The sequence below is a fragment of the Bombina bombina genome, chromosome 4 (genome assembly GCF_027579735.1).
Source record: "Bombina bombina isolate aBomBom1 chromosome 4, aBomBom1.pri, whole genome shotgun sequence".
In the NCBI taxonomy this organism is placed as follows: Eukaryota; Metazoa; Chordata; class Amphibia; order Anura; family Bombinatoridae; genus Bombina; species Bombina bombina.
In genome coordinates, this window is record NC_069502.1 from 413,889,705 (window position 1) to 413,910,557 (window position 20,853).

A 20,853-nucleotide genomic window follows, 5' to 3' on the forward strand; every position below is an offset into this window, starting at 1 on the left:
AAATTATGTATAGTCACTTATATGTACATTTAAATGATGTATAGTCACGTATATGTACATTTAAATGATGTATAGTCACGTATATGTACATTTAAATGATGTATAGTCACGTATATGTACATTTAAATGATGTATAGTCACGTATATGTACATTTAAATGATGTATAGTCACTTATATGTACATTTAAATGATGTATAGTCACTTATATGTACATTTAAATGATGTATTGTCACTTATATGTACATTTAAATTATGTATAGTCACTTATATGTACATTTAAATGATGTATAGTCACGTATATGTACATTTAAATGATGTATAGTCACGTATATGTACATTTAAATGATGTATAGTCACGTATATGTACATTTAAATGATGTATAGTCACGTATATGTACATTTAAATGATGTATAGTCACTTATATGTACATTTAAATGATATATAGTCACTTATATGTACATTTAAATGATGTATAGTCACTTATATGTACATTTAAATGATATATAGTCACGTATATGTACATTTAAATGATGTATAGTCACTTATATGTACATTTAAATGATGTATAGTCACTTATATGTACATTTAAATGATATATAGTCACGTATATGTACATTTAAATGATGTATAGTCACTTATATGTACATTTAAATGGGAATTGTACTTAAAATATTTATATATATAAAAAAACAGCAGATAGAAATGTAAAATAACTTTTTGCATGAAAAAATAAAGGGACATTCTGGCCAAAATTTAAATGCACATAGATGAATTACATCTTTGAATAGAAACATATTTGCAGTATCGGCAAAAATGCATCTAGTAAATGCTATCACTGTGATCAATGTGAAGCATAGCTAGATTTTCTAAGTGCACCAGCATTTTAAATACTGCATCTGTTCAGAATACCAGTGGGGTTTGTATCATGTCTGCAATCATCAAATTAAGTCATTACCAGATGGTACAAGCACATAAGGCTATCTGAGCAAGTGCTGTGTTTGAAATGCTGGTGTATGGTGAATACACCTTTGAAACAGTGTAGTTTGTATTAGAAACATTATTGCTAATACATGTATGCATGCTTCTATTCAAAACTGAAATGCAGCCATGTGGATTCCAATTGGCTGGAATGTCCCTTTAAGTAAAAGCTGCTTTAATTTAAAGTTAAACTAACATGATGTTTATATTTCTGTTTTCATTTTGATCTATTTCTCACTGGCTGGAAGGAACAACCTCCATAAAACAAGGTGGTTTATTAAAGACAGGAATATCCATTAAAAAATACTTTATATATTTTTTTTATGGAACAGAGAACAAGTTTGAATACCTCATTCCTTTAAAAATTCTTATTTGATTTACCAGCTGAAAATTGCTGTATTCTTCAAATTGTGTTGTGTATATTGTTTGCATGTTTTAATATTAATGTTCATGGATACGTCTTAATGCAATATGTCTTTATACAGCTACTAGTGAATGGCGCCATTTTTGCTAGAATGTCACCTGGACAAAAATCAAGTCTTATTGAGGAATTTCAAAAGCTTGAGTATGTTTAATTTATTTTCTTTTAAAAATGTTTTATACTTTACTATTTATATTTTCGTTATGAGTTGATAATTAAAGGGACACTGTACCCAAAATTTTTCTTTCGTGATTCAGATTGAGCATGAAATTTTAAGCAACTTTCTAATTTACTCCTATTATCAAATTTTCTTCATTCTCTTGGCATCTTTATTTGAAATGCAAGAATGTAAGTTTAGATGCCGGCCCATTTTTGGTGAACAACCTGGGTTTTCCTTGCTGATTGGTGGATAAATTCATCCACCAATAAAAAAGTGCTGTCTAGAGTACTGAAACCAAAAAAAGCTTAGATGCCTTCTTTTTCAAATAATGATAGCAAGAGAACGAAGAAAAATTGATAATAGGAGTAAATTAGAAAGTTGCTTAAAATTGCATGCTCTTTCTGAATTACAAAAGAAAACATTTGGGTTCAGTGTCCCTTTAAGGAATACATGATATTATAGTTTTTACAGCTGTAACAAAATGCTCGGATTATTGTAATTAGAGTTAAAACAACTGCAGTTCTGATCTCTTTTGCAATCATGCGCTTATAGTTATTTGTATAGTGACTTCCTGATCAAATTTTAAAAGTGTATTAGGATTCGTGTTAGGGGTTAAACAGCAGAAACATTCAGTTTGGCTGAATCATTTGTAACGAATGTAAAACAAACATTGCATTTTGAATATTCATTGCCCGTGCTATTCTGTATTTGTTGTTTGTGCTATTCAGTATTTGTCTTGTTTTAAACAAATGTTCGTTTGCTACAGGTGAAAAGGTTAATCTGTAGTGTTAAATACTTACCTTTAGCGCGCTGGAGAGCCACGCTAATCCTGATCCTTCTTCACAGAGACCTGGGGCGCACTAATAAGACCTTTAGAGCAGGCCCTGGGAGCCGCCTCTCTAAGCCTCAAATCAGCGCTCCCCAGAGCTCTGTGAAGAAGAAGACAGGATTTGCGTAGCACTACAGAGTTTTAAAGGTCAGTATTATAACCATTTAAATGAAATAAATGAATACTGGTGAATGTGTCATAAATTTCGTGCTGCATTTATTCAGAAATTTGTTTCACAAATATTGGTGTTTCATTAACGAATGTGCATTTGTAAAGAAACAAATGCACATGTCTAATTTAGTGTCAATATCCACAGTATCAAAAAATCAATGTGTGCTTATTTCTAGCAGAATAGGAATCATAAGAAACTTTTCCTAGTAAAATAAAATTCCCTTTGCAGATTAGGGTTTAGAGCACAGGCTTATTTCAAGTCAGTCTAATATATCCATCAATGGGCAGGAAATGCAAAAAAAAATCACCATCTGAGTGAGAAATCAGCTCACTGTGGCAGTTTTCTTGGCAATATCTAAAAATGGCGACTGTACCTGGAAGTTGATGCAAATGGTGTGATGTGTCCTGAAGTAATAAAAAAGCATTGAAGCTCTCTGAAATTCTGCACCTTGCAAGCCAGGGACTGTAAAGTATATATGGGGGATCTAGACACTGATAGGAATTCAATTTTTTTAAGTAAATATAATATTTTCAGTGCTGCTTAATTTGTATTCAATGTTAGTTTCATATACATTATTTTTTTATATCAGTTTAATTAGTGTGTTGGTAATCGTTAGAACATTTCACCAATTTATAAATGGCAGAAAACATGAGTGAGACAACCTCATAAAAATTCAAAGACTGCTCCTGTCCAGACATTGTGTAACACATTTCACATAGCAAAAGTATGTAGTTTAATCATAGTTTTTAAACTGATAATAGAAAGAAAGACAAGTCTGTCATCTGCAATATTTCTACTCCTCTTCTTGTAATTATGGCAATGCCCCTACCTGTCATGAGACCTTCTATCTTCTTGGGTCTCACCAGCGGATCCCTGTGTAAGTGTGATGACACCACATATATGATAGCGCTGCTGGTTTGGAGAGCTTTTAAGTATACTTCAGCCAGGGGAATATTGTACATTTTCAGAATTTCAATGTGGTACAGTTCAGCAAATTATAGCCACAATATAACCATAACGCACATTAAAAAAAAAATAAGAATTTGAAAGTCTCTGAACACTGATTTTTTTTGCATGATTTGTTCACATTCGAACAAACAACTTCACTTCCTGTTTGTTAAAAGTTAAAAAGAACAAATTAAACATTATGTAACTATAAGATGATTCAAATTAATTGTTGATTAAAAATAAGACACGTCATGGTTTATTTTGCACTGTTTTACATTTATTTAAGGACAATAATTGTATGGCTTAAAAAAAGCACAGCATTTTAGACTAATGTGTTGAATACATTTATATATCTATAAATAAGCCTACCACCACAGCTAGGGTTGCCACCTCAGCCATGTTTTCCTGGACATGTATGAGTTACACATGCCGCAGGGTGTGCAGGGAGGAACATGCATTGTATTTCTGGACAGCACTATTCATATTCCTCTCTGCACGCCCTGCAGCATGTGTAAAGTGTAAGTGTCCTGTATTTTAAGGGACGGGTGGCAACCCTTACCACAGCTGTATCATATTTTTCTCCAAGGGATTACTTCTCTGTATCTTGCTGAACACAGCACATGCAAAGGAATATGCATTTTCCAGTCTTGGAAGTAGGAATCATGAAATACTCATAAATTAAATCTATCTAAGGCAAAGTGTGCATCAATTAATTGTGTAGATGAGGAATTGGAACACTGTTATAAATTATCATTATTATTATTTTTGTTTAATAGGTAAAAAACAATAAGGGCTAGATTACGAGTAGATCGCTAGTTATCCCTTTCGCTAGAGCGCCAATTGTGCTACAAGTAAACTTTTTGCGTGCATTGGGTTGTGCTGTTATTACAAGTTGAACGTACCCTGACGCGTGCAAACAGCTTACTTCTAGCTCAATTAGAATATTGCGTGCCCAATAACCTATTCCCCATAGATGTCAATGGAGAAAAAATAGTGGGGAAAAAAACCTAACACCTTACCCGCACGCTAACCTGATCGCATATTCTCAAGTGCACTAACCTGACATGAAAATATGAATATTTCACATTCCAACGTTCTTCACATAGCAGAATATGTTCTATTTATTCATAAATACTTATTTCAACATATATCTGATGGTATTTTGGTACAATATATATTTATACCTATATATATATATATATATACAGTATATAGATATATAGATATATAGATGATTATTTATAAGTATAGAAATATACACATATATATATATATATATATATATATATATATATATATAGTAGTAGAAAAGAAAACAGCACTCTCTGGGCTTAACTTAAACAGATGGTTTAAACCATCTGTTTAAGTTAAGCCCAGAGAGTGCTGTTTTCTTTTCTACTACATTTCACCTACTCTAGCACCCTGGCTCTTGGAAAAGTGTTTGTGAGAGTGCAACTGATTCATCTTTGCTTATATATATATATATATATATATATATATATATATATATATATATATATATATATAAAATATCTATTTATAAATACTTAGAACATATTTTGCTATTTGCAGAACATTGGAATGTAAACTATTTACAGTAAATACACAGTATAACACTTAAATATGAATATTGCATACATTTTTCATGTTTTCATCTACTTAATTGCAAAGGGCTCCAATGCACTTATATATATACATACATATATATATATATATATATATATATATATATATATATATATATATATATATATATATATATGTATGTCTATAAATGTATACATATGTATTTGTGTTTATATGTGTATATATGTCTGTGAATACATATATACACATATAAATACATAAATACATCTGTATACATTTATAGACACACACACACATATATCTATATGTATATATATATATATATATATATATATATATATATATATACATACATATACACATTTACAGATTTAAACATTTGTATATATGTATCTCTATGTTAAAGCCCTTTGCTTGAGACCTCATATCTTTAAGCCCTTTCTAACTTTTTTGTGCAATTTTTTTTTTTTTTAATAATAATTTTTATTAGATGGTGTTATTATAAGTGTAACTGTACTTTGTAATGTGTTCTGGATGTGTTTTGTGACACTTTTTTGTTTTGCGAAAAAGTTAACCATAGCTCTGAGGACACATTAACCCAATGAGCGGTAACTTGAATTGTGCTCAAGCGATCGGGTTTACTTTCAACTTTATTGTTATTATTATTATTATTTAACCTGTGTGCAAACTATCATGAAAATCCAATATTTCTTGCGCACAAACATTTTCGCTCCACTCGTAATCTAGCCCTGAACAATAGCATCTGAAACTAGGGGATATAATGAAGGTGATTTCAGTGCAAATAGTGCTCCAATTCATGGATTTATAAGGCAAATAATATATTTTAAAAATGACAGTTATGAATATAAACCTACTGTTACTGTACTCATCAGTATTGAAATATGAAGTATTAATTGATACTAGTATACACAATGTAACATTCTTTCATTTATATGTTTCCTAGTTATTATGTATGTATGTGCGGGGATGGAGCCAATGATTGTGGTGTAAGTATTATATTTGTTTTTTAAATTGTATTACTTAGTAAACAAAAATGTTCATAAAATAAAACTATTGATTTATTGAGAACAACTCATTATACAATCTGTTTTTCATTTAATTTAATTTAATAATCGTGGTAGATTATATGGTTTTATTTAAGACAGTATAAACTGAATAATGAACATGGAAATTTTATTTTTGCCACATGAATCACAGTTAATTGTATTTAAATTGAAAGCGAAGCACAGAAAAACAAACACAATGTTCATATAGATACACATGTAAAAAATGTGCTAAGGCATGATCATTTTTCAGAATTTTAAATTGTATTATTTATTAATTGTAATATAATCAAATCTCATCAAAGTGTGTATAATTTGTGGATTGGGTAACCTGCTAATCTAGTATTGTCTTAACTCATATGCCTGGTTAGACGCAAAAATAAAAATGCATTTAAATGATTGTATATGAGAAAAGATGTTTGTCTAAGTTTTAACTCCTACTGCTCCTTAGAACATATATATTAATAAGACATCCAATGTTTTCAGGCTTTGAAAGTGGCCCATGCTGGAATATCACTCTCTGAGCAAGAAGCATCTGTGGCTTCACCATTTACTTCTCGTACTCCAAACATAGGATGTATCCCCCAGCTGATTAAGTGAGTGCATTTGAAAGTACAGTATTCCTATAAAAATGCATGAGAAGGATGCAGGTGACATATTTGATACAATTTTAAGCAGATTTGAAAACCAATTTGACTTAATAAGCTACATATATGATTAGGGTTCTAAAAAAATACTTTTAAACACAGTTAAACATGAACCATAGAGGTTTTAGAAGTTTAGATTACTAATATATATATCTTTTTTTTTCCAGAGAAGGCAGAGCGGCCCTTGTCACATCTTTCTCTGTGTTTAAGTATATGACTCTTTATGCCATGATTCAGTTTGTCTGTCTGCTGCTATTATACTGGGTAAGGTTCAACATGTTTTAGAGCACATCTCTCATTAAAGGGCCACTAAACCCAAAATTTTTCTTTCATGATTCAGATAGAACATACAAATTTAAACAACATTACAATTTACTTCTATTATTTATTTTGCTTCATTTTTTAGATATCCATATTTGAAGAAAAAGCAATGCACATGGGTGAGCCAATCACATGAGGCTTCTATGTGCAGCAACCAATCAGCAGCTACTGAGCATATCTAGATATGCTTTTCAGCAAAGAATATCAAGAGAATAAAACAAATTAGATAATAGAAGTAAATTAGAAATATGTTTAAAATTGCATTCTCTTTCTAAATCATGAAAGAAAAAATGTAGTTTTCATGTCCCTTTAATTATAATCACTTGTAAAATAGAAAGCTCTTACAAAATATTTAAAAGGTATTTCTGGTTAAATTCCTTTTGATGGGTAAAAAAGATAATAACATTATAAGGGGATGATGGGTTTGGTTACATTAAACATTTCTAGAACTAGTTTTTAAGAGGTATAAGAACAATGATTGATTAATTTCTAAAACAGTTTAGTTTGTAAACTATTTGAACATTTTTAAATGAATTTGAAATTGAATTATTAATTTAAAATGTACATAGCCTAGCTTAGTACTAATAAAGGTTCCTGCAATGGCACTTTTCTAACCAAGCCCCTCCCATATTTCCAACAATCTATCTGATTTTGTAGCTAGGCCCTCCATTTGTTAAATCCCCCAGGCAGCCCTATAACTTCTCCACTGCCATATGAGCCCCCCAAAAAACATAGGTACTATCCCTGAAATCAGGATTAATGTAATGTGATGACTTAAAGCTCAATAATATTACTAACAATAAAATATTACATAACTAGAGTTATTCTTGTTTTTGAAGTTATATTTCTGATATTCCTGGGACCAATCATATTAAAAATATTGTATACAAAAAAACTAAAGCTTATAAGATTGCTTATAACAATTATATCTGAGTTTGTCTTTGTAAAACTTTCTCTATTTGTTGAAATTTTTAGCAAGTAAATATCCTGTCCAACTACCAGCTTCTAGTTCAAGATGTTGCAGTCACAATCTCAGTCTGCTTAACAAGTAAGACATAAGAAAACAATGTTTAGAATACGTTGATTTGTTAAGACAGTTAAGCCGTCTCTCTCTCGTTCAATCTCTCTCTCTCTCTCTCTCTCTCTGTATCTATCTATCTATCTATCTATCTATCTATCTATCTATCTATCTATCTATCTATCTATCTATCTATCTATCTATCTATCTATCTATTTTCATTTCAAAATGGCTTCTTACATATTTTTTTGATTGTAGCCTGAGAAAAGCATTGTAGTTTTTGATTGTTTCTCAAGCCAAAATGTTAGAAAAAATGTTCTTCCAGATTTAACATGCACATAAATTTGTGATACTTAACTAATTAAAACAGACACACTTCTAATGGATTGCAATGCCTTAGAAATTCAAACCAAATCTAGCTGATCAAATAGATTATAATGGAGGCAATTGGTTCAAACCAACATGCATTCACCAAATGCATTCACCAAATACTCACCATATTCTATCACATTCTTCTTCTGAACATTTACAAAATGTCTATTGTTTACACACAATAGTGCTAATGTCTATTAACCCTTATGATTGTAATGTATTTACTAATCAACCCCCATACCTCACTTATTCTCCCAATTATTATCTGCTGTTCTTTACTGTCATTTCCTAGGTTGGTTCACCATATCCTTTGGGATCAGTTTCAAAGTAATGGACCTAACCTAAAAAGCCATCTTGATCCCTTACAATAAACCCTCATATTATTAAATTTCTTTTTATTTTCTGAGGTTGATGTCCAGAATGTTCTTCTTCAATCTGTGAAACAATAAATCAAGTTCTTACAGATGATATTATTTTTTTTAATTTGTTCTGAGAAAACAGTTTAGCCTATTTTCCATTATTGTTGTAAACTATGTAAACTATGTGGGGTTTAAAGTTTCTGAAGATGTTTTATGTCCCCATCAGTTTACACTGTTTACAACAGCAATTAAAACTAGGCTGTTGCAGCAAACAGTGTCCTTATATAATAGCATGGGGAAATCAAGACTGACAACAATGAATATAACTCCTGCACCTTAAAATCCACCTTCCTATTAGAGGTTGACTAACAGCTCTAGCTCCATGTAGTTCCAATGTTCACTCGGGTTCAGTATCTACTTCATGTTTCTCTACGCAATCTGGATCAAACCTCATTTTTGATGTGATCCCAAACTTTGGTGTGCCAGTCATAGTGAATTGCTTCTCACATCTGCTTAATCTCCGCTGATTTTGTAAATACTCCAAATTGTGTGACAAAAAAGGCTGTGATTAATGTGACAATGCTGAAACACTTAAAGGGACATGAAACCCAAATATTGTCTTTCATGATTCTGATAGAGCATGCTATTTTAAACAACTTTGCAACTTACTTCTATTTTTTAATTTGCTTTCTTCTCTTGTTGACACTTGCTGAAAGGTTTATCTAGGTAAGCTCAGGAGCAGCAAAGAAACTAGGTTCTAGCTGCTGATTGGTGGCTGCATATATAAACCGATTGTCATTGGCTCACCTATGTGTTCAGTTAGAAACTAGTAGTGCATTGCTGCTCCTTCAACAATGATACCAAAACAATGAAGCCAGTTTGATAATAGAAGTAAACTGGGAAGTTGTTTAAAATGGTATGTTCTACCTAAATCATGAATGAAATGTTTGGGTTTCATGTCTCTTTAAGATTGCTTAGAATGGGGTATATGTCTCCTTTGTGATTACTGTGAAAATAATTTTACTAAATATTAAAATGTTGGATTTTTAACCCATATTAATAAAGATGTGGGTTTTTTTTTTCAATTACATCATCAGTTTTGAAGTGTACTATTGTGTTATTCTCCACTTAGTAGAATTTGCCAAAGTGCTCTAGATATACAGTATTTTCAAATAAAATCTTTTTTTCTGGCTTTCTTGAAAAAATAAACTCCCGATAACTTTGTATCAGTTTCAGTCAATATAGGAATTGTATTTTTTAGGTGATCACAATCCAGAATTTATTCGACTGCTAAAAATGTAAAGCTGCAAAGGAGTTTCCATTAGAAAACTTTCTGAAAATTTGTTTTTGGTTGTTAAATTATCAGGATTGAAACTGGGAATCCAACTAAAACTGACAAATGCAATGGCCTTTTCACACCTCTTAAAATTACTCTACAGTTAATTTGAATTAATGCTTTTTTACAGTGTGTAAGGGAAATACTCACGTGTGAGATCAACCTATTGTAATCAAAATCCGTCCTGATAACTGTTAAACAATATGATGTCATTTGTAAAAAGGCATGATGGATATACTGGGCATGTTTGCATAATCATTATATTGTCACTTAATATTTAAAAAGTATTGTTTTTGTTTTTGTTTTTTGTTTTTCTCTAATTAAAATCATAGTTTTACCAGTTTGGTGAGAAATAATTTTGAAATCAAGAAGAACACTATGGGTTTATATTAAAAGGAAGTGGACACAACTTATCTCATCTTTTAAAACAATATTATATCAGTTTTCACACTGTAAACCATTGCAATATCATAGCCACAAAAATATTGTGCAAACATGCTTTCATGACTGTGATTCCAATAATGTAGCTACAAAATCTTAAAACCCCACTGTCGTGAATGGGTTTTGGCTTTGTAGTCATTAAGGTCTCGATCACAAAGGTGCAATTCTGTTTGAAATTCTGGTCACAAAAGCACAATCTAGCTTGAAAGCCTCTCTATGAAGATGCCTTTTCTGCAAGTAACAATAACACAATGTGAATCAGAAACAAACATTGCTGTGCCATTTCTAGATGTTGAGGTCCTGCTCTCACTTTTCCTGAATATTCCTTAGCTTTATGGTATATACTTGCAAAGATATAAAAAAGGCCAGTTTGGGACTTTATCAGATGCATTTAGGTGTTGAATTTGATAAGTGTAAAATGTTTTGTAAAACATTTTGAAAAGTTCTTTTCTGCTTCATGTCAAAAATAGGGCTTTTAGTGAGCCGAAAACACATTTGCAGCTCCGAGACACAACCAAAAATTGTGATTGCTTCAAAACGAAAATTGCCCTTTTCTGGCAAAAATACACAGAATCAAATTGGACAATAAATTTTTATTAACCCCTTTATTTGATACTCCAATATCATGTTCTTATTAATATTGCTACTTGGATTTGACTATTTGCTTGCTCTTTACTTTTTAGTAACACATCATTAAGTTAGAGATCCCTCAAGCTCTCTTTCATCCATCTTTATATTTATTATACCAGGTCTGTTTTTGCACATTCTGTATTCACCATGCTCTTTTGTAAGGATTTTCTTTGGAACAAGTCATAATCATTATAATAAAAACAGTACATTCAAATATTAATATTTTTTTTCTAAATTTAAATTATCTTAAAGGGACGTGAAACTGCTGGGAACAACTACAGTAGCAAGGGCAATACTAACCTGCTTTTGTTTTTCCTCCTCTACCTCCTGCTCTCTTTAAATCCATTCTCTTCTTTTAACCCTTTACAGAAGCCAGTTGGTAAATCTCTGCACCTTGCCATTATGGCACGTGCATATTGTGGCATCCTGTGGCAGAAACATTACTCTTTCACAGATCAGTGATCTCACTGGCTTCTTGACAACTATACCTTACACTTAGGATAAGTTTGCACAATAGAAAGCAGAAAAGTTATTTTTTTTTGCAGTTTTTTTACACAGTTTAAAAGTTATATAACAAATATGAAAAAGCCCACAGGAATAATATAGAGAAATGCAGCCACTGCAAAAACATAGAGCCCCTGCTCTGTATTGTGCAGCTAAATTGAAGTGCACGATAGGGCTTGTCAAGAAGACAACATTATCACTGATCTGTGAATGTGAATCACTTTTGTCACAGGGTACAAGAATACTTAAGTTCCAAGATGGCGGCTCCCAGTGTTAAGATTCTGAACTTCATTAACCAGCATTTTTTAAGAGTTTTATAAGAGAATACTTTTTAACAGAGATGCAGGTACAGGAAGAAAAGCTTAAACATATTGAGTAGTAACCCTGCTACTTTAGAACTTGTACCCAACAGTTTAATGTTCCTTTAATTATAATTTTAGGATCCAGACAAGTTTTTCTATAATTTTAAATAAATATGAATTGTTGTATGCTTAATCTATTTACTTTACACCAAGCTAAATACCCTAGAATATACCTTGTGACCTTATAATATTTCATGTAAAACATTTCTTATTTCAGTGAGTTTGAACCATGCATACCCAAAACTGGCTCCATATCGACCTCCAGCACAGCTCATGTCTCCTCCCCTCCTACTCTCAGTGGTGCTTCATGTGCTCCTTACTGTGGTAATCCAGGTGTATGGCTTCATTATTGTCCAGCATCAGTCATGGTATTCCTCACATCCTTCCAGGTAACAGAGTGTAAAAGAGGAAAAGTGTTTGTCTTCTGTATTTGTTACCAAATAACATAATAATGGGATGGATTTATCATTTTATCATTTTATGAACAGTGAATTTAACAAATGGAGTAAAGAAAAAAAATATATGATTGCTTCAAAAGAGCAGCATACTTCTACTGTATTTATGATTATATTTCCACAGATGTGGGAGAAGTGACTGCAACAATGTAAGATCCAAGCAATTCTTTTTGCAAAGTTTAAAACCACAAAATCCACTTTCAAATAGTATGTTAATTGGGGACGGGTTTATTGGTAAAATAATATTTGGAATATCATATCTGAATTATTGGAAATAATATTAGATGGGAAAATAAAATAAATATTTCCTGTTTAAAGGTTGCTAGGAATATGATTAATGCAATATCAGCATGCATTTGAATGACAGTGGATCCAAATCTATTTGCTAATTGAATTTACTCAGCATACAAATATGAATTGTATAATGAAATATCATATTTACATTTACGTAAATCTTTTCTGATTATTCACTTTTAAATCAAAATGAAATCCAAATTATACAAATTTATATGTATTTAGATGTATGCTATTTTTTTATTTATTGTTTTAAACTAATTCTAATATTTTCCACATATATAGTCTACCACTGAAAAAAAACTGCCCTGAGAACTTGTGATTCAATTACATTTTCATTCAATGGTGTGTGCAGTCATTCAATTATCCTCAGTCTGTTTTGTAATATAATACATAATAAGGATAATGTCACAGTTTCGATATTATAACTTTGGCTTTTTGCGCACGTCAGGTTAGCACGCCAGCGAAAACCTTTTAATTTCAACTTGTAATACGCATGGTACCCGACTTGTGCAAAAACCCGTAGTTGAGCACAGTTAGTGCGTGAGCAGGAGCGATAAATAGCACTTCACTTGTAATCTAGCCCTAAGTTGTCCATGTTAAAACCTTGATTTGATTCAACTTTTTTTTTTTATTCTTAAATTTTTATTGGAGAATAACAAGATTGCATACATCAAGAAAGACAAATAAAAAAAGCAAAGTTTCATGCAAGAGACATATTTTCAAAAGACCGCTGCTCCATAACTTGTCCACCTGCTCTAAGGCCGCGGACAGAAATCAACCCGATCGAATATGATTGGGTTGATTGACACCCCCTGTTAGCGGCCAATTGGCCGCGAATCTGCAGGGGGCGGCATTGCACAAGCAGTTCACAAGAACTGCTGGTGCAATTATATATGCCGACAGCGTATGCTGTTGGCATTTATCGATGTGCGGCGGACATGATACCATACATCGTATCATGTCCGTCCGCACTTTAATAAATTTATCCCTTAGTAATATTTGCTTTGAAAAGCTTCATTATGATTCCTTACATGCATTCAAGTATTCTCCTGAGATTTACATTTATGGATGTCGGGAAAATAAATATATCATGTCATATTTTTATAATTAACACATTTAATATAACACAGTTATTTCCATAATACCTTACTAGTTCTGTTGAAATCAATGATATACCAAGGCACAAAGATTAAAATTACTAATAATTGAGACAAGGAACAGAAGGAAAAAAGAGAAAGAAATATCCTTCTCAACCGGTTAAAGACCAACTCTGTCTTTCCCGTTGAAAGCAAAATGTCCTAAAGGTGATTGGACATACAAAAAAAACAAGAACAAAGATAATATAAGATATATAGAGTATCATAAATATATCCCCTAGGGACAAGATTTATACTCTGTTATTCTCAATTTTGAGTCACAGTAGACTAGTAATTAATCTAAAATGGAAGAAGGGTCTATCACTCTACTTCCAAAATCCTCACAGTCTGGTAGCAGCCCATAGTATAAACAACAACAGATATAAAATAATAATAATAATAATAATATAAATATCTCTCATCCTCCTCCAATCCCCTCTCATCCCTCCTCCCCTCTTTATTCTCATTATAGCCCACATATCCTAATAGGGTATCTAAAATATATAAATGGCCTAGGTTTGGTGCTAGTCCCTCTGAAGTAGCTTATACAAGTATTTACACAAAGTAAAAGGAGCAAGTAGTTGGGCTTACATACATTTTCATATATTTAAATAAATTAAGCCATTTGTTACAATACTTCCTTATATTCTGATTAGATCCTAAACTACTATCAAATTGTTCCATTACAGCCTGTTTTAATAGTAATTTAGTCAGATTATGTATCAAGGGTTCTTTTTTATTCTTCCATTTCTTGAGTATCAAGTGTCTCCTTCCCAAAATCGTAGAATTAATAAAGGGAATATTAATACGCCTGGAGAAATCTAAATCAAATAGTAAAAAAATGTGTTGTTTCTCCAGCTTAATTGAGACATGTAGCGTTTTTCTTAGCCTAAAACTTATACATGACCAGAATTTCTGGATTTTAGGACAACTCCAGAACATGTGTATTAAATTTGCATTAAGGCTTGAACATCGTGGGAATTTGTTCGTTGTATTAGGATACTATTTGTATAGCATAGCGGGCGTAATATAGGTTCTATTAAATAACTTAAGGTGACTTTCTCGCCAGCTCAATGCTAATGTGGCAATTTCTACTTTATGAATACTCCTGGAAATTACCTTTTTATCTATCTCTGGCAGGTCAGATTACCATCTTACAACTAATATTTGTAGATTCTGATCTCCAGAGTGGTTAAGTATTAGTTTATGCCAGTAGTTAATCGAATGAATACCAGCTGAATATAGGACGAGCCCTGACTGAATTCCTGAATAAGTCCATGAGAGATTAGAATCCCTAGTAATTTCAAAGAACCAATGACGTGTTTGCAGATACACATAAAAATCAGAATTTAACAGATTGTATTGATGTTTTAAGTTGTCGAATGTTAAAACTCTTGATGACCCAACTTCATTTAATTGATGAATGAACTTCAACCCTTTGTTAGCCCAACTTTTAAATATCCTGTTGTGTAAGTCTTCTATAGATCGTGGGTTCCCTACAATTGGTAAGAGGTTAGAAATGATAGGATCAACATCTAATGAATTACATAAGAAATGCCAAGCTTTAATAATTGAATAGATATAAGTGAGCCTATTCACACTTGTAGGTAGATTTCCCATAGAACAATGCAATAATACTTGAAGTGAGTAGGTGGATACCATTCTTTCCTCAGCCTCCCGAAAAGCAATGTAGTTACCGTCTGTGAGCCAATATAAAGCAATTTTACCTAAACATATACTATTATATATTTGAAAAGAAGGAGATTTGATTCAACTTTATAAATGGAACCAAAGCAGAACAGCTTGTTTAAAAAGTGTTAATACAAATAATGAAGGTGTCATTTGTTGAAATAGTCAGTGTTAACCTTGTAACAATTCATATTGATAGGCAAGCACAACCACAATTGGATGAAGTCTCTGACAATATTTCAAGTTTATTCATAATTAATTAGACAATGTTGTTCATTATAACTTCAAGATTTTATATTTTATTCATAATAATAATATTTCAAAGCAAAATTGATAAAAAGGTCAAACATAAAATGTACATGAGTGCATTTCAATTTGAAATATAAGCATTTTTGCAAAGTACTTCCATTAGCAAAAATTCTTCTTATAACATTTATAACAATTTTTCTGTGGCATACACACATATCCTGTATGGGCCCATGCACCAGTATTGAAACACTGTGCTTGCTGAGAGAATCTGCAGTAGCTTGTAGGCCACAAATTATGTATTAGAAGCAATACACAGCCAGGCATGGTATTTGAATACTGGTGCATGGGCCCTGACAGAATATGTGTGTATGCTGCTGAAAAACAGTAATAGAAGTAAACCAAACTTTTACGGCTGCAAAACAAAAAAGTGTCATAAAACACATAAAAAATACATTACAAAGTACACTTACACTCATAATAACGAATCTGATAAAAATTTTAAAAAAAATATTGCACAAAAAAGTTATAAGGTTCAAAGATATGAAGTCTCAGGTGTATGTATGTGTGTGTGTGTGTATATATATATATATATATTCCAGGGAAAAAGGCGCACTCCAAAGGACTTAGTTTAAATCCCACTTTAATGTGTGAACGCTTTCGAGCCACAGAAGCTCGTCATCAGACAGTCTGATGCCTGTCTGATGACGAGCTTCTGCTGCTCGAAAACCTTCACACATTAAAGTGGGATTTAAACTAAGTCCTTTGGAGTGCGCCTTTTTCCCTGGAATATACTTGAACTTTTTGTGGCACCCAAGGCTTACTTAGAGTGGTCAGGAGTGCATTCTGCTATTGCTATATATATATATATATACATATATATATATATATATATATATATATATATATATATATATATATAAAGCCAAGATGAGCACTCTCACTTCAAAACTTCTGCAACCAGGGTGCTAGTGGATAATAGATATATGTGGCAGAAAACTTGCACTCACTGGACTTTTTCAAAGTATCAAAATTTAATGTGACATTTCGGAGATAGAGTATCCCCTTCCTCAGACAAAAGTGAAATGACAATACAAACAGTTTAAAAAGACAACCAAAATAGTGACCCCTCCCCCCAATTAGGACAAAAACCGCCAAAAATGGTAGTCATAGCTACCACACAATCCAATGACATGTGTTGTTAAACAAAACAATTATTGCTGAAAAATTCAAAATTGGTTCATCAAGTGATTAAGTATTATAGTGTAAAGCACTAAGTCATGTGAAACAGTAACCATAATGAAAAAGTGTAATAAAGAAGTATATTAAAGAATATATACTATATCTGGCAACTATGGAAAATAGAATTCTAAATACTATGTGTTATAAACATATACTGGCGCATATCTCATTAAAAACTGTATATGGGAACCTGCGTCATAGAAAGAAACACAAACTAGCACACACTAACAAACTCACAGTCTGAAGCAAAGAGAGATGCATACACAACGCAGTGCCATGGAAGATGAGGGAACAAGACATTGCTAATAAGTAATTGTGCATCTATAACTATGCATAGAAAAAAGGTTTAACTCACACGCTCAGAAAGAAAATCCGCCAGGACCGGTCATGGCGAAAACCGGAAGTGGAGGGGGCGAGTAGTGACGTCATGTCACCAAGGCAACGACTAGAGCGTTGCACACTGAGGGTGCATAGTCAGACTGTGGAGCGCAGTAGCCACTATCAGGCTATAGAGCGCAATATCCACTGCGAGTACAGAGAGAGGTGACCTAAGTATAAGCAGGGAGAGTACACCTCACACCGCCAAACAGGATAAGTTTTAGTCTGTTAGGTAAAACTCAAAAGGTAACAAGAGGTCCTGGGTCTCAAGCCAATTGGAAAATGTGAATCAGACACTAAGCACCCCTAACATGTGCAATACCAACATTACACCTAAGGCTGGGAAGTAAAATTAAAGTAATATGATAGGTAGAAACCAATATAACTAAATAGCAAAAATAAAAACTAGTGAAGTCACAAAAGATTCAAATCAAAGTGGGTAATACACGGCTCATATCATGTACCTTATAAACAAATAAAACATTGTCACAAATAAAAATGAGCAATATTAGATACCTGTCATCACAGGTGGTAAGCCGAGAACTTTAAATATACACTTCAAAACTGTACAGGTATTGGCTATTGAAGAATGAACAAACATACTAGAAAACCAGGACATCAGGCAGAACAGACCCCAAATCTAAACTGGACGCTGTGGTGGCATACATCAAAACTAAGCTTTGAACAACTGTGAGCCTCAAAGACACAAAAGAAACAAAGGTGACACAGGTAAGTACATACAAAAGAATACAAAGGAATCCTATCCACACATACAGAGGATAGAACTAGCAAGCACCCATCCACCAGATCAAAGGACAGAGACACATATGTCAGATTGAAAATTAAATGGATCGGGACTCTCACAAGTGGAGAAAATGGATCAGGACCCCCACAAATGAAAAAACTGGTGGAAATTTCACTAGAGTATAACTCTCAAGGATTATGTCCATAGACTTTTCTTCTGGTCACTACAAGAAGCAGTGCCAATCTACCACCGTATTAAGTCCATTGGGTTGCGTTGTCTTCAGGCGATGGATCCATCTTGCTTCTGTTTGTAATAAGATCGTGTTACGATCACCTCCTCGTCTCAATGGGGGAATATGGTCAATCAGAATAACTGCTTCTTGTAGTGACCAGAAGAAAAGTCTATGGACATAATCCTTGAGAGTTATACTCTAGTGAAATTTCCACCAGTTTTTTCATTTGTGGGGGTCCTGATCCATTTTCTCCACTTGTGAGAGTCCCGATCCATTTAATTTTCAATCTGACATATGTGTCTCTGTCCTTTGATCTGGTGGATGGGTGCTTGCTAGTTCTATCCTCTGTATGTGTGGATAGGATTCCTTTGTATTCTTTTGTATGTACTTACCTGTGTCACCTTTGTTTCTTTTGTGTCTTTGAGGCTCACAGTTGTTCAAAGCTCAGTTTTGATGTATGCCACCACAGCGTCCAGTTTAGATTTGGGGTCTGTTCTGCCTGATGTCCTGGTTTTCTAGTATGTTTGTTCATTCTTCAATAGCCAATACCTGTACAGTTTTGAAGTGTATATTTAAAGTTCTCAGCTTACCACCTGTGATGACAGGTATCTAATATTGCTCATTTTTATTTGTGACAATGTTTTATTTGTTTATAAGGTACATGATATGAGCCGTGTATTACCCACTTTGATTTGAATCTTTTGTGACTTCACTAGTTTTTATTTTTGCTATTTAGTTATATTGGTTTCTACCTATCATATTACTTTAATTTTACTTCCCAGCCTTAGGTGTAATGTTGGTATTGCACATGTTAGGGGTGCTTAGTGTCTGATTCACATTTTCCTATTGGCTTGAGACCCAGGACCTCTTGTTACCTTTTGAGTTTTACCTAACAGACTAAAACTTATCCTGTTTGGCGGTGTGAGGTGTACTCTCCCTGCTTATACTTAGGTCACCTCTCTCTGTACTCGCAGTGGATATTGCGCTCTATAGCCTGATAGTGGCTACTGCGCTCCACAGTCTGACTATGCGCCCTCAGTGTGCAACGCTCTAGTCGTTGCCTTGGTGACATGACGTCACTACTCGCCCCCTCCACTTCCGGTTTTCGCCATGACCGGTCCTGGCGGATTTTCTTTCTGAGCGTGTGAGTTAAACCTTTTTTCTATGCATAGTTATAGATGCACAATTACTTATTAGCAATGTCTTGTTCCCTCATCTTCCATGGCACTGCGTTGTGTATGCATCTCTCTTTGCTTCAGACTGTGAGTTTGTTAGTGTGTGCTAGTTTGTGTTTCTTTCTATGACGCAGGTTCCCATATACAGTTTTTAATGAGATATGCGCCAGTATATGTTTATAACACATAGTATTTAGAATTCTATTTTCCATAGTTGCCAGATATAGTATATATTCTTTAATATACTTCTTTATTACATTATGGTTACTGTTTCACATGACTTAGTGCTTTACACTATAATACTTAATCACTTGATGAACCAATTTTGAATTTTTCAGCAATAATTGTTTTGTTTAACAACACATGTCATTGGATTGTGTGGTAGCTATGACTACCATTTTTGGCGGTTTTTGTCCTAATTGGGGGGAGGGGTCACTATTTTGGTTGTCTTTTTAAACTGTTTGTATTGTCATTTCACTTTTGTCTGAGGAAGGGGATACTCTATCTCCGAAACGTCACATTAAATTTTGATACTTTGAAAAAGTCCAGTGAGTGCAAGTTTTCTGCCACATATATATATATATATATATATATATATATATATATATATATATATATATACATATATATATATATATATATATATATATATATATGTGTGTGTGTGTGTGTTGTAGTGGTTCACCCCTAATTCACTCATAAGGTCTTAAAGCACAGTTATATTGAAATATGATTTCCACGCACTGATCTTTAAATATTATATCAGTGAAACAGGTCTCATTTCTTATAAAGAAAGTTCCTGAGTACAATAATAAGAAATGGTATTGAGAGAGAAATACTGTTTTAATAAATTTTTATTATGCAATAAAATTAGCTTACAGAAGCAATAAAAATTTAATTTATTTAAATCCAAAATACACACGGTTAAAAGACTATCAGTTAAACTAACTTTCAGTAATAAATATTTACATACCACTCAAAATGACTTCTCTGCAACCAGACACCTAATTTTTTTAGATGCTCTAGAACAGCCTGAACTTTGTTTACAAAGGTGTTTTTATAATGTGTCATATCAGATGCAGACGCCTTATCACCTCTTCTAGCATA

The 20,853-nt window shown here is 32.8% G+C and overlaps 1 protein-coding gene across 1 annotated transcript in view; it reads left to right on the forward strand.

Annotated features, from left to right (window-relative positions):
- LOC128657505 (probable cation-transporting ATPase 13A4) overlaps positions 1 to 20,853 on the forward strand; it is a 132,765-nt gene that overhangs the window by 87,817 nt on the left and 24,095 nt on the right. Inside the window, exons 19-24 of the mRNA XM_053711872.1 lie at positions 1,466 to 1,545; positions 6,062 to 6,104; positions 6,648 to 6,757; positions 6,976 to 7,072; positions 8,105 to 8,177; positions 12,369 to 12,540. Of these exons, the coding sequence (XP_053567847.1) occupies positions 1,466 to 1,545; positions 6,062 to 6,104; positions 6,648 to 6,757; positions 6,976 to 7,072; positions 8,105 to 8,177; positions 12,369 to 12,540 (575 nt within the window). The remainder of the gene's footprint in view (positions 1 to 1,465; positions 1,546 to 6,061; positions 6,105 to 6,647; positions 6,758 to 6,975; positions 7,073 to 8,104; positions 8,178 to 12,368; positions 12,541 to 20,853) is intronic.